The sequence below is a fragment of the Eurytemora carolleeae genome, unplaced genomic scaffold (genome assembly GCF_000591075.1).
Source record: "Eurytemora carolleeae unplaced genomic scaffold, Eaff_2.0 scaffold75, whole genome shotgun sequence".
Taxonomy (NCBI): Eukaryota; Metazoa; Arthropoda; class Copepoda; order Calanoida; family Temoridae; genus Eurytemora; species Eurytemora carolleeae.
The window spans coordinates 96,680-112,958 of record NW_019396178.1 but is presented as its reverse complement, the minus strand read 5'-3'; the positions used below and the strand labels follow the sequence as shown (position 1 = coordinate 112,958).

General features: G+C 30.7%; 1 protein-coding gene across 1 annotated transcript in view; it reads right to left on the bottom strand.

Annotated features, from left to right (window-relative positions):
• Window positions 1-16,279, bottom strand: part of LOC111697310 (acetylcholine receptor subunit alpha-like) — an 81,004-nt gene that overhangs the window by 43,752 nt on the left and 20,973 nt on the right. Inside the window, exons 2-4 of the mRNA XM_023467262.1 lie at window positions 2,713-2,757; window positions 1,763-1,872; window positions 331-511 (exon numbers count right to left, since the gene is read on the bottom strand). Coding sequence (XP_023323030.1) covers window positions 331-511; window positions 1,763-1,872; window positions 2,713-2,757 — 336 coding nt within the window. The remainder of the gene's footprint in view (window positions 1-330; window positions 512-1,762; window positions 1,873-2,712; window positions 2,758-16,279) is intronic.

Genomic DNA, 16,279 nt, shown 5'->3' with positions numbered 1-16,279 from the left:
AAAAACATAATATAAAAAAGTAACCTGAAACATGATATAAAAACATGATCTAAAAAAGTAACCTAAAACATGAAACAAGAAACATGATCTAAAAAAAGTAACCTGAAACATAATATAAAAAAATGATCTAAAAAGTAACCTGAAACATGATATAAAAACATGATCTAAAAAGTAACCTGAAACATGATATAAAAACATGATCTTAAAAAAGTAACCTGAAACATGATATAAAAACATGATCTTAAAAAAGTAACCTGAAACATGATATAAAAACATGATCTAAAAAAAGTAACCTGAAACATGATATAAAAACATGATCTAAAAAGTAACCTGAAACCCGTCGTAGGTCCAGGATCCAAACTTCATTACACAAGTCTGTTCATCGAAGGGAAAATATTCTACGTCTATCTCACAAGAAGATTTATAAATAGCCGGCGGTTTCCATTCAACCAGGCCGTGATGCCATAGGGTTGCTTTAGTAGCCAGGGTCACCTCGAAGTTACCATCAGCACTAGAAAGATAGATAGATAGATAGATAGATAGATAGAGATAGATAGATAGATAGATAGATAGATAGATAGATAGATAGATAGATAGATAGATATAGGGGAGAGGGGGGGATGTATGTTAGGAAAGGATTGAAAAGAAATTTAGTTTTCTAACTCTGAAAACAGTGTTCTGCTACCTGACTCAAATACAAATTTCAGAAAAGATTTTTATTTCAATTTCTTTTTCTTTTTCAACATTAATAAAACATTTCAGAGTATCAGTTGCAGATATTCAACAAGCTTAACTTCATTAAAAATTTTTAAAAAAAATATTTTATTTTTTTTACTCTTTACTTTATTTCAAGTTTTTGAGTTAATTTCATAAATCTTTCAGGAAGAGAAAAATATTTCCTTGATGCATTATATTTAAAAAAAATTTTATTTGTTTGTAAAATTATAGAAATTTGTGAATTAAAATTGGCCTAAATTAAACTATCCGATGAACTATTAGGTCAGGTATATACACCATATATAGTATATATTTTGATTTAATATATTTTGATTCCTTTTTGCTATAAGTCTGCAGGTTCGCATAATAACTTTAATGATTTAGATTAAATAAAGAATTTAAAAATACATTTATTTTTTTTTATTTTCTCTAACATGAAATAATTTCTGGGAAGGAGCGCATGCCTTTTCCAGTTTCTCATTATATCTTTCCAATCCTTAATATAGTTCCAGGAACCCACCCCACCCGCCAGATTTAATCCATTAGAACTTTTTACTTTTTTCTTTTCATTGGCTAAATAGAATATGTACAACGCACTTATATGGCGTGAATTACACTTACTTTGCGTACAGTACTTACTTGGTTTACAGTACTTCCTTGCATTAAAGTGTTCTTACTTGGCGTACCATACGCTTACTTTTAGTACAGTGTCCTGTACACTTACTTGTTGTGCAGTACACTTAATCTTTGTACAGTACACTTAATTGTTGTACAGAGCTGCACTTACTTATTGTAAAAAAGACTTCTTCGTTGTATAGAACACTTACTTGTTATACAATACACTTTCCTGTTGAACAGTACACTTAACTGTTTTAAGTAATTACTTGCTGTACAGCAGACTTCTTTGTTGAACAAAAAAGAGAACTTGTTGTACAGAACACTTAATTGTTGTACAGTAAACCTATTTTTTGTACAGAAACCTTACTAGCCGTACTGTAAACTTACTTGTCGTACAGTTTACTTAATTATCGCACAGTACACTTACTTGTTGTACAGTACAATATCAGGTCTCCAGATGTGATCACTGGGTACATGAAGCTGTCGTACACCACCATACTCATCAGGATCCCATTTCAGCTTGTAGTCGTACCAGAACTAATAATAATAATAATAGTGATAATAAAAATAATAATAATAATAATAACTTTCTGAATTTGTATGGACGGTACAATCCTCGATATGAGTAGTTTTAAAAACTTTTCTCCTTATCGACGCAACAGATAGAAGTAAGATTAGTAGCAATCAAAAGCGCTTATTTTTCGCGAATACTCCCTTTAAGTACGGTAAAAATGATTTTTTTAAATCCGCGAAATTTTTTTTAAAGAGTGTGATAAAAAATCGAGGCTTGAAAATCATTAGCTAAGAGCATAAATTGTTACTGTTGATTATTATGATAACAAAAATTACAAAAATTGCCAAAAGTGTAAAAAGAAAAAAAGCTAACATATTCCAGATTTTTCATCTTTTCTATTTGATTATTTGTGTAGTTCTCATATTACGTATTTATTTCTTGTATAATAATCCGTAATTTGATTATCGATTTCCATGGTGCTAGATATCCCCCCGCCCACTCATACTTTCGAATGTTATTAATATATATATATTTATTCATTATCCTTCAGATTTGGTAGATCTAATAATTTAAACATTATCATCTAAACATTTTACTTTTTCATCAAATCCTAATTTATAGCATCCTATGATATAATATTGGGACCTAACTGTACTAATAATTTTGCAGCAAACTTTAAACGTTTGTATAATAAATAATTATTCAACAATTTTTCCATATTTTTGATTTTTAAAAGTAAGTTTTAAACTAAAAGAATTGATAGCACAACACACTATGTAACTATTTGATTTAAAAGTTGAAAATTAATTTGAGATGTCTCTGACATCAGGTTACAAAGAATTAAGAATTAAAAATTTTTTTACCTGTTCGACCCACAAGTTTGTTGTCATAATTTGGTTTTTCAAATTCTAAAATAAAAAGGTCAATAGTTTCATTTTTAAACATTATAAAAGTGTAAAGTTATTAAATTCTCTGAAAAGTTCATTTTTTTACATATATTTAATTTTGTTCAAACAAGTATTAAAACATCTTAAACAGTGGAATATTTACTATTTCAATGTTATCATTAAATCTATCATGAATGAAAAATTCATATATCAAATCATTTATTCGCGATTGAATAAAAATAAATGGAATCTTTGCCACAAACTCTGATTTTCTAAACCATATTTCTTTGCAACCCAATAACGAAGTAGATATTTCAAAGTATGTATAAATAATCTAGGTTTGAGATATCAAAGGTATACACCATCAGGTTGCAAAGTATGGATAAATAATCTAGGTTTGAGATATCAAAGGTATACACCATCAGGTTGCAAAGGTAAATTTAAGTTTGTGGGAAAAATTCAATTCAATAACTGTGTTCACTGTTTATATGATTTTTACTGCAAGTTTGTTAGCATAAAATTTATTGTACTTGTATAGAGAACAAACATCACAAGGAGAAAATATATGTTTTCTGTAAACACACTATATTTTCTAAACTAAAGTGTGAGTTTAGTTTTTGTTCTTGCATTTATTGATTTTTTTCTCATTTTTTGGCGTCAAGAGAAAACTGAAGAAGTTATGAGATTGCAAAGTAGCTCCAGTAATTCTTTAGGTTGAATATTTGACATAAAACAGAAATAAGCGCATTTTACATTTACCCCTCCATTTGTACTTATACAAAACTAAAGATCGAAATTAAATCATCGCATGAAAATTATTAACTTCAGTTTCTGTAAAATAAGATGTTTTTTTTAAATTTTTTTCCCAAAATGGAAATATAATTCTAAAAAGAAAATGGAATTGTGAAAAAGTTTGAAGAAATTAGTGTTTCTTCAACAGAATTCTTGTTTTACCCTAAGTTTTCAATCCGATTATTTCTTCAACTTTTCCAGATAATTCTTTAGATTCTAGATAGATGGATAGATAAATATAGAATGACATATAGATGAAAAAATAATATAAACGATTATAAGATAAATTGATTGACGAAAGACTATAAAACTGATCATTTACTTCACAGTAATCCATAGGTTGAAACCTTCTACGTGTAATTCGATTTAAATGTGAATTAGTAAGGTAAAATAAAAGCCAAAGACGATGAGGCATTTTAAAGTCGACTTTTAATCTTTGAAATTGAAGCAACTTTCCTGGCTGTCTGAATTTACTTGGGGTGAAATGTATATTGTACAAGGCTTCCAAGGCGCAGCGCACCCATCTTCTAGTTCAATTGTGAACATTTTTTCTCTGTTTACATTGTAAAACAAAAACAAAACAAAAGGTTCACGGGTTTATAAAAAAAATTTCGTGGATTTACAAAATTTTATGGAGGTCCCACAACAAATTTGGGCCGGATCGGTTCAGCCATTTTGACGTTTATAGGATGCAAACAAAAACCAAAACATAAAGACATGCAAAGTATATATGGATAGAATTGATGAATAATGCATTGCAAGAAGTATACAGGGTTACCCACACAGGGTGAGACTTAAATAATTACGACCAAAAGTCCATGAAATATAACGATCTGAAGGTTGAATTTAATCTTTTGCCTTGATTATAAGGAAATAGATATGGTTCAAATATTTCTCCTACATGCCTGGTTCAACTATTTCTACTACATGCCGGGTTCAACTACTTCTCCTACATACCTGGTTAAAATATTTCTCCTGCATGCCTGATTCAACTATTTCTCCTACATGCCTGATTCAACTATTTCTCCTACATGTCTGATTAAACTATTTCTCCTACATGCCTGATTAAACTAATTCTCCTACATGCCTGGTTCAACTATTTCTCCTACATATACTATTTCTCCTACATGCCTGATTCAACTATTTCTCCTACATGCCTCATTCAACTATTTCTCCTACATGCCTGGTTTAACTATTTCTCCTACATGCCTGGTTCAACTCTTTCTCCTACATATCTGTTTTAACTATTTCTCCTACATGCCTGGTTCAACTATTTCTCCTACATACCTGATTAAACTAATTCTCCTACATGCCTGGTTCAACTACTTCTCCTACATGCCTGCTTCAACATCCTACATACCTGATTCAACTATTTCTCCTACATACCTGATTTAACTATTTCTCATACATGCCTGGTTCAACTACTTCTCCTACATGCCTGGTTCAATTATTTCTTCTACATGCCTGATTAAACTATTTCTCCTACATACCTGATTCAACTATTTCTCCTACATGCCTGATTAAACTATTTCTCCTACATGCCTGATTCAACTATTTCTCCTACATGCCTGATACAACTACTTCTCCTACATACCTGGTTCAACTATTTCTCCTACATGCCTGATACAACTACTTCTCCTACATACCTGATTTAACTATTTCCCTACATGCCTGGTTCAACTACTTCTCCTACATACCTGGTTCAACTATTTCTCCTACATACCTGGTTCAACTACTTCTCCTACATGCCTTGTTCAACTATTTCTCCTACATACCTGATTCAACTACTTCTCCTACTTACCTGATTCAACTACTTCTCCTACATGCCTGGTTCAACTATTTCTCCTACATGCCTGGTTCAACTACTTCTTGCATTCATAAATTCTGAGGATTAATTTATCCACTACTGAATGAATCCCTTCCAACGAATATCCGTGTTTAATGAGCTTAACCATGAGTTGAAATGTTTTTACTATTTCNNNNCCCCCCCCCAGTCCTTCTTGTTGGCTAGATATCCCTGGCTCCTGGTAAAAAGTGGACAACACCTGATAGAAGAAGATAGATTACAGGGTTAAATGGTTTTCTTTAAGTTTAGGTTCATTGGTGAGCTCACGATTGAACAAGAAATTAGTAGTTTTTATAAAGTTTGCTTTGTTTTGTTTTTATAAAATTGATTTTTCTTCTTTTTTCATTATTTCACAAAGATGTCTTCAACATCCCTTCGATACTAAAATCTACCAAAAAGTGGTGTGTTCCAAATAATTGCTGAGGAAGGGGTAAGGACATTTTTACAATATTTTGCTCCCTGAAACCTTTCTTCCCCCTGTATTAAAGCATTTAAGCATCCAAATCGAGAAATGATCTAATAATAAAATTTGAAAATTTGAATTCAATTGTGAAATCTGAAAAATATGGCTATGAAATCCACTTTCTAAAATTTAGCAGTGTGCGAAACTAAAGATATCTTCGAATGGAAAAAAGTTTTATAGATAAGTCATATCTAAGGGATTGTAAGTGTAATTTCAAGTGTTCCTCCATGCATTTTCATTTTCATTTCCGGTTTCTCTGCGAAAGTGTCTTGCGGATTTCTTAAAGCATTGTAGAAACTCACAGAAGTAAAAACACTTTTCAAATCAGAAAATAAATTGTCTTTCACATTTTTTATCAGTTAGGTTGTAAAGGTGCCGTTGTAAATCGGACATTGTCATCTTTGTATCAATACATATATATAAATATATGTATATTTTCCCCTTTATATATAAATACAGGTTTATCTACGAAACTCGACTCTACCAAACTTTAACCTTGGGCTCTAAGTTCCAATTTTAAAATTGTTTCCCTTTTTGAAAAATTATTCAGTATATCATTTGAAGTCTTCATGGACGTTAAATTTAGAACAGTTTTAAAGGGACAGACCGGCTCTGTAAGGTAGTTAAAAAGAGTATGCAGTGTTTTGGACAAATTCTTTAGGATTCATTTGAGACATATAAAACTTTTTAAAGATCTGTAAAACCTGAGTTTGAGCGCAAAGTCGACGTTCAAAAACATACTTTTGGGCATGGATACGTTTTCAGAATTGTTTCTTTTTTTAAATTATCAAATAACGACAACAAATAATGTAAACAAAATTCTACATTAAACTAATTAGTTGTTTAGGAACAGGTTGAGACAATAAAAATTAATCATCAAAAATAAAGTAATCTTGTTCAATGTTTAGTTTCTATATTTTCATTACTCTTATATTCTGGAATTTATATTGAAAAGACGACCGTTGAAAAATTTATATAAATCTGCGAATAAATTCATAGAAAGTAAGAAATTCAATATAATGGTTGAAAACGAAATAATTGATTCTAGCATTGATTATTGACAAAGGAGTTGAGTTTTTGCCACAAACTCTGATTTTCTATTCTCTATATCTTTGCAACCCAATGTCGTAGACCTTATATGTTTCAAACTATTAATACTTATAGATAGAATAATCTAAGTTTGAAATATCAAAGGTTTTCACCATCTGGTTGCACAGATATTGGGATCAGAAGATTCGAGTTTGTGGCAAAAACTCAATTCCTTTCTTTTAAGAAATATGTTCCTAACCATCTAATTAGTTTACTGTGTAATTTTTAATTTATTTCTCGTCGTCGTTATTTAATAATTTAAAAAACCGATTCTGAAAATGTACCCAAATTCATGATTTTAATCGTCGACTGTGCACTCAAACTTAGTAATTATACATCGTGGAAAAGTGTTATATGTCTGAAATGAATCCTAAAGAATGTGTCCACAACACTGCATACTCAGCTTAACTACCTTACATAGCCGGTCTGTCCCTTTAAATCTTACTTAAAGTTTTATTGTCAATATATGTATTATGTATTTATGATGATGATGATCAATTATATGTATCTATGAACCACGTGGGTATCAACAATGTCATTATTACTGTATTTATTATATTATCACTACTATTATCTATCTATCTATCTATCTATCTATCTATCTATCTATCTATCTATCTATCTATCTATCTATCTATCTATCTATCTATCTATCTATCTAACAATCTATCTATATATTATCTATCTATCTATAGAGCAGATGTCGTAGCGCCCTATATCAGGGTTCTAATAATATGTAATTCAGGATTTGGTTCCGATCTTAGAATAGTTTGGATTCAAGACTTAAACATTATATTTGATAATTAATTTCCCAAATTGATTTAACTTCGAGAACATTCTAGAACTATAAATTGTTTAAACAATGGATTTATCAGTTAACCCAAGGGGAGGAGGCGTTTACTGTCCAAAGGTATTATAACCTTTTTTAAATATCCGACGGAGGTTTAGCCTAAACAGCATGAATACCCCCCTTGGAACTTATACTTTTCACATCTTTAAATATAAAGTAGTGATTGTTTGTATGCTTAGATCCATAGAAGAAACTATAGGAATTTTCATAGCCTGGTATAAAATTTCATAGTTCAATTGGTTGACTTTTTTGAGAAGAAAATCCAAGCAAAGCTATAGGTTCCTAAGCTGTATGCATATCTATATAATAAATTAAAGTTCTTCGCTCATATATATATTTATGTTATTTATAGCTAAGCGGCTAGACAAAAGTTTCTATGGGTATTATGTGGAATATAGATCTAATTCTAAAGTTTGTATGGGTATGATGTGGGATATAGATCCAATTCTAAAGTTTGTATGGGTATGATGCGGAATATAGATCCAATTCTAAAGTTTCTATGGGTATGATGTGGAATATAGATCTAATTCTAAAGTTTGTATGGGTATGATGTGGAATATAGATCCAATTCTAAAGTTTCTATGGGTATGATGTGGAATATAGATCTAATTCTAAAGTCGTAAAGAAAATTCGGATGAAAGGTGAGAGATCCTCTAATATCGGAAATCCTGGACTTAATTTTATTTTTCAAGAAAAAGAAAATCTCAAAACTTAAAAACCAGTTACTTTATGTTTATCCATGTTTTTCTCTTATAAAATTGTCTCAATGAAACAGTTTTCAAACTAGAAAAACACAAAGATATTTTCCTCGTTCTTACTAGGATTTAGGTTTAAATTTTACCATTGCTAATCGAGCATACATCTCTTGAGATTTAGATTTGCTTCAAAATTACGTCAACACTCCCTTTAAACGATCAGAGACCTTAAATTCCAAACCCCAAGCTCAAACCCGCAGACCCGGAGCTATAACCCGCCAAACCCAAGCTCCAACCGGCCTCCCCCAAGCTCCAACCCGCCAACCCAATGCTCCAACCAACAGACACCAAGCTCCATCCCGCCAAACCCAAAGCTCCAACCCGCCAAACCCAATGCTCCAACTGGCCGACCCCAAGCTCATTCTAACAACTTAATTATATTCATGACTGAAATCAATATATTGACAGGATTTATAAAGACAATCCTTGAAAAGTTTTACAATTTAACGCAGATAATTTAGGTTTTAAAAATAAATTGTGTAAATAAACAAGATCAGTATAATCTCTCCCGTTAAACCATTTAGATCTGACAGAAAGACAAACAAAAAGAGTAAAAGAATATTAAATTCAAAAAGTAGCAGAAACCTTAAAAAATCAGGATAATCTTACACAAGCATACCACTACAAATTCCACCCAACGTTTGACCTCTTCCTTAATTTTTTGTCGAGTATTTGTTGTTATAAAATTATACTTGTATGTAATTATTTCTTATTTTAAGAAACTAAATTGTATTAAAGGAGTTGAGTCTTTGACACAAACTCTGATTTTCTAATTTCTATATCTCCGCAACCCAGTGTCGTAGACCTTAGATATTTCAAACTATAAATTCTTTTTCATGAAGTTATCTTAGTTTGAAATATCAAAAGTCTACAACATCAGGTTCTATAGATATAGGGATTAGAAAATTTGAGTTTGTGGCAAAGACCCAATTCCTTTATCCAGTAATATTTTCAGTACCTGATTTAGTATTGAATTAAAATATTAAAGTAAGAATAAGAATAAGAATCTTAAATTTTACTTTAAGCATTGTAACAAATTATTTAATTTTCACTGTTAAAAAGATGAACAATAACAAGGATCATTTTAATGTTTAAGTTCAGATTTAAAGAAAGCTACACAAATAAGGATATATCCGTCATCGATAATTAAACAATTAGACCACACCGGACTAACCAGAGTGAGCAGCATTCGGTTTCTTCTATTTGAAATCAAACGTGTTTTGGTCTATAATTCAACAATCTTTTAACTTACGGATTTGTTTCTTTTATACTTTTTCATTCACAATGCATATGCCAACAAAAAAGTATTTAAGACAAACTGCAAAAAAATATGTTTAATGGGTAAATTTGTGATCCAAAGTCACAGCTTTCTCGAATATTGACAGAACCGTAAAATCCACGTGAGACAATTAGAGAGTTAGATAATAAAACAATTATACATTACTTTCACGACTGTTAGGCAAGTATGAGACAAGTAAATGTATCTGGTTACATATTAGAAATTTAAAAAGTTCTTCTTAATAACTTTTGAATACAATAAGTTATGATTGAAAACATATAAAATTTCAATCTTACGTTTAATTTACTTTAGTTTGACGTGAAGTCCGTATAAAATCACACCTACAGTCCCTTTAGAGTTCCCCCGACTACCATCTAGATATATAGATGATTCAAATATTCAAATATTCTGGAATAAATATTTCCTGGATTTTATCTCCTGAACGAACCGTCTCTGGAGATAAGTTTTTTGTTCCCGGACCAAAGTGAAAATAAAGAAGAGTATCCCCGGTGGTCGGCACCAGAATTCTCCAAGCATATTCTCTTTTCCTATTTTACCATATTCTGCAAAAAGTATAAAAGTTCCAGTTTTATATTTTTAAACAGAATATACATTAGAAAGGAATTTAAAGCTTCAATGTCAAAAACATGGGAAAAATACTTTTTTGAAAATCATGAATTTTCTGAGAGCAGCGCAGGAAACACAAAAATAGAAATTATGATAATCATGACAATAAAAGTCTTAAGATACAGTTCATACAACAGGAAGTATAAGAGTTATACTCCTATATAAACTTTATGCATTATGATAATTTCATTAAGTTTTGTTTGATAGGTTAAGAATAACAATATAAGGCTGAGTTTTCTCAGACAAAGACCGAATATATTTATTTCTGTTTAGTTCAAGGTGTTATTTCAATCTACTTGTTGTCTCAAGATATGTAACGAGTAATGTATTGCAAGTATATTTTGACTAATTACAAAGAAGAGAATATAAAACTCTCAACTTGGAATGAATAATTCATCTTTAATTTTATCAAGAATAATAGAAAGGAATTTATGAAAGGTAGAAAGGAATGTATGAAGGATAGAAAGGAATGTATGAAATATAGAAAGGAATGTATGAAAGGTAGAAAGGAATGTATGAAGGATAGATAGGAATGTATGAAAGATAGAAAGGAATGTATGGAAGATAGAAAGGAATGTATGAAAGATAGAAAGGAATGTATGAAGGATAGAAAGGAATGTATGAAAGATAGATAGGAATGTATGAAAGATAGAAAGGAATGTATGAAAGATAGAAAGGAATGTATGAAAGATAGAAAGGAATGTATGAAAAATAGAAAGGAATGTATAAAAAGATAGAAAGGAATGTCTGAAAAATAAAAATTAATGTGAAAAAGATAGAAGGAATATGTAAAGAATAGAAAGGAAAATGTAAAGATTGAAGAATAGAAAGGATGAGAGACTATCTAGGAATGTATGAAGTGAACGTGATGTATGGTCTGGGGACTTTGAAACACAAAACAGTATAAACATACTTTAGAAAATTACACAAAACAACTTTTCTTTATTTACGAGTTTATCTTAACTAAGAAAACAAGTTTGCAATGTAGTTTAAATGAATAATTCCCACTCAAATAAATATTAAATTTTGTCTTCTGTCTAGAATAAATTTGTGTAGAGTATATAAAATTATCTGGCAAAATTGAAACAATTTTGCAGATCCAGGGGAAACTTTGCAAGAATTAAGACTGAATAAAGTCTCATCATTTACGGGTGTGACCTTGTATGTACTTTTATCAATGTTTCTGAAATTACGTAAAGAGACTGTTGTAAGTGTAATTTAAAGTGACCCTCAATGCAAAGATGACTATGCCGATTTACAACGGTACCCTTGAAATGTTAATCTAATAAAAAATGTGGAAGATACCGTCATTTTTCTTGTTGAAAAATGTTTAGAAATTATGATAATTTCTCTTTTGCTTCTTATAAGAATTAAAACCGCAAATGAAAAAACAAAGAGTAAAAAACAAAAACATAGATAAATGACAAAGAGCTTGTTCCAGGGTTAGCTTATACAGTCCACAGTTAGCTTATGTAGTCCACAATTGGCTTATGTAGTCCACAGTTAGCTTATGTAGTCCACAATTAGCTTATGCAGTCCACAATTGGCTTATGTAGTCCACAACTAGCCTATGTAGTCCACAGTTAGCTTATGCAGTCCACAATCAGCTTATGTAGTCCACAGTTAGCTTATGTAGTCCACAGTTAGCTTATGTAGTCCACAGTTAGCTTATGTAGTTCACAGTTAGTTTATGTAGTCCACAGTTAGCTTATGTAGTCCACAGTTAGCATATGTAGTCCACAGTTAGCTTATGTAGTCCACAAATGGCTTATGTAGTCCACAGTTAGCTTATGTAGTCCGCAATTAGCTTATGCAGTCCACAATTGGCTTATGTAGTCCACAACTAGCTCATGTAGTCCACAGTTAGCTTATGCAGTCCACAATGAGCTTAAGTAGTCCACAATTAGCCTATGAAGTCTACAATCAAATTACGTAGTCCACAATGAACTAAAGTAGTCAAAATTGAGATTATGTAGTCTACAATGAGCTTATGTAATCCAAAGTAAGCGTATGTAGTCCAAAATGAGCTTATGTGGAATGAGCTAATGTAATTAACAGTGAGCTTTAGTAGTCCACATTGAGATTATGCAGTCCACAATCAGCTTTTGAAATCCACAATGTAGAACACATTTAACTTATGTTGTCCACAATTAGCTTGACTGTATTACAGTTTGTTAAAGAGATAATCTGTTTATAGTTCTCAACGTTGTACTAAACTTCGGACATTTGTTTAAAACAAAATGTTAAATTTTTCAAATATTTATCATTGATTGAAGAATTATGCTATCAAATAATTTGTCATGAATTTTTTGTCGTCATGGTCAATAGATATTTCCATAATGAACATTTAAAGGGACAGACCGGCTATGTAAGGCAGCTGAACTAAGCATGCATTGTTGTGGACAAATTCATTAGGATTAATTTGAGACATATAAAACTTTTTAAAGATGTGTAAATCCCGAATTTGTTCGCAAAGTCGATGTTCAAAATCGCACTTTTAGGTGGATACGTTTTCAGAATTGTTTTTTTATTATTTGATAACGGCGACAAAAAATGTAACCACAATTCTACAGAAAACTAATTAGTTGTTTAGGAACAGGTTGAGAAAATAAAAATTGATCTCATCATCAAAAATAGGTAATCTTATTCAGTTACTGGTTTCTATAATCTCTAATATATATATTTTCTGCTGATATTTTGGAATTTATATTGAAAAGACGACATTTGAAGAATTTGTAGAAATCTGCGAACAAATGCATAGAAAAAAATTAATTCAAAATAATGATCAAAACGAAATAATTGATAATAACATTGATTTATTGACAAATTTCTTTTGAGAAATATGTCCCTAACCATCTAATTAGTTTACTGTATAATTTTTACTTTTTTTCGTCGTGTTATTTAATAATTTAAAAAAAAACCAATTCTGAAAACGTACCCACCCAAATTCATGATTTTGAACGTAGACTATGCACTCAAACTCAGTAACCATACATCGTGGAAAAGTTTTATATGTCTCAAATAAATCCTAATGAATTTGTGCACAACACTGCATACTCAGTTTAACTACCTTACATAGCCGGTCTGTCCCTTTAAACTAATATATACAAACTCAGCCTAATACAGTTGTACATTTTATCGACCAGCAATATTGAAAATTGAAATCTCCATTAAAGAAACTTCATTTCAAAACCATCCAAAAAATAAAGCAAATTCGATTGGTTGCAAAGAAATAAGGTTCTCATGAAGAGCTCTGGAAAGGATGTAGTTACTGGCATCAAGTTTGTATTTGCTATTAATTATATTTTTGCAACCTGATTATGCAGACCTCTTACATTTCAATCTATTATATCTGTGCAACCTGATTATGCAGACCTCTTACATTTCAAAAATAAAATCTGTCAGAGCAAATGGTCAAAGTTTGAAATATCAATAAAATATGAATTAGACAACTAGAAGATGAGGAGAGTGTTTGCTGAACGTGAAACTATGCAAAATGAAAAAGTAAACAAATGGAGAATTATTTGAAGTGTCGTTTACAGTCCCTTTAATCCAAGCTTTCCTGCCTGATTATGTGGCTTGGTGTAGAGAACCCTGATTAGCATAATGCATAATCAGGGTTCTCTACTTTCAATACAAGTATATTATGCTTTATATACTTGTACACATTCATCTTACAATACCATAGATTATGTACGTACTGGGTTACCCAAAACGAAATAGTAGTTAAAAGGACTTTTTGTTAACGTTATTTTAATGCAAAAGGTAGGGTACAGGACGTTTCAGAATATATGTAACAAAAAGGGTCACCCACAAGGATGAAACTGTAAAGATGACCTATAACTCTTTGAATGTAACGATCCCTAGGTTAAATTAAGTTTTCATCAAATGATCTAGAAGAAGAAACAAGTTTACAATCGCAGGGTATCATGAATGTAAGGGAAAAAACAGTATAAATTCCGTACAGTCGTCTCTGAAGTCTCAATAATATCATCCTTTTTTGGTAACTCTGTATATTCCCCTGAAAAAATCTATGCTGTTAACTGAACAGCTGTACTGTAGAACACATTTAACTTTTAGATTTTTTGGTGCAGATTCTCTGGAAACAGAAAAGATAAATGAATCCTCCCGACTGCCTTATATTCTCACAATAAAAATATATAAATGATAAATGTAATACATGTAATATATACCGTTAAGTAATATCATACTATATATCCTTCAGTCCTACGAAGACCTAGATTACTTAAAGAAACTGTAAAGGTAAATTCAAAGGAGGTACAAATTATTTGATGAATTTTAAAGAACGATTTTTTTGCCGCAAGGTGTCTCTCTCCCTCGATATTTCAGGGATTACACCTGGAAGAGACACCTAGCGGCCAAAAAAATCTTCGTCATTAGTATATCGTATAATTCTAAAGGAAACCCAAAGATGAAAAATTATAGCATTCAACTTATAATTCTATACTTATATTAAAGTTGTCGTATCACTCGGACCCAGTTTTATATCGATTTTGATAGAACTAACTTTTCTAAACTAACATTTCTAGGTTTTAGCCTTTTTACCCCTTTTCATTTACCTTAATAGTCCCTCTAAGAAAAATGTAATATTAAAACTAGCCTAGAATCGATTCTTAGCCAATCAGAAGTCTAACAAGTTAAGCTTTTTAATTCAAAAGTTTTCATGACAAAGCTTTTCAGCTGAACTCTCACTACACCAAAAGTTCTAGGCTCAAATAAAAAAATATCTGCATATTTTCAATTTTACAATTTAGAAATTAGTGTAAAAGTTTTTTTAATTTTATTTTGTATCTTTGAGTTTTTACAAGACCAACTTCCTTCTCGAGCAGGGAAGAAATCACTAGTTTCCCTCGAAAACGTGAATGTTCATTTTCCAAGAACTTTCTTTTAAAATATATCAAAGTCATTCTAGGAAAAACTGATAAAATTGATGTTAAAAGTTTGTGTAGAATTGATGGTAGGGATCTGTAAAGCATTAGATTAATGCGAGAAATCTAATAAAAGGAGTGTTCAAATATTTTGGCTAAAGTATCAGCTACTAAAATTATTTAACATACGAAATCCTTCTCATATTAATTTTGTGTTATTTTTTCTTCGCAAAGTGAATATTTATTTATATTTTTAAATAGATATTAGTTCTTATGCTAAAAAAATTTAAATCGTTGATGTTCAAATAGAATCTTCAATTAGTTAAATGGTATTTTACTGAGCTATTCTTTCAATAGTAAAAATCATTCACATTTTTCCAAAAATCTTTCTTTATAGTTTAAATAAAGCGCCGGCTTAAATCTTGAAAAATTTGATACAATTTAAAGTGGAACCAACTATATTTGTGCCGGGGCTCAAATTCTTTAAATTCGGACTCAGACTCACTGCTGCCTACACAGCAGGAAGGAGTAAAAATACGCTTGCGACTTTGTAACCTCGTACCTCCTCTAGTTATACACAAGTATGGGAAAACCTAATTTACTTGGTTACATATTGGGATGGAATTGAGTCTTTGCCACAAACTTAGATTTTCTAATCATTATATTTTTTTAACCTCATAGTGTACAACTTTGACATTTCAAACTTAAATTATTTTATATATCAGAATTCATAGTTTGAAATATTAAGGATCCATACTATCAGGTTGCAAATCAAAGTTGGTGTTAAAGACTCAATTCATTTGAAACATTTTTTTTCACAATAACGAGCAATTTTATACTTTAGTTTGATGAGTACTAATGTGATAGGTGTGAGGCTGATCTAACCTACTTCTGCCACTCTGAGGCTTAGTAAAAACATGATTCCTCTTTCACCCCCTGAACCCTGCAATCCA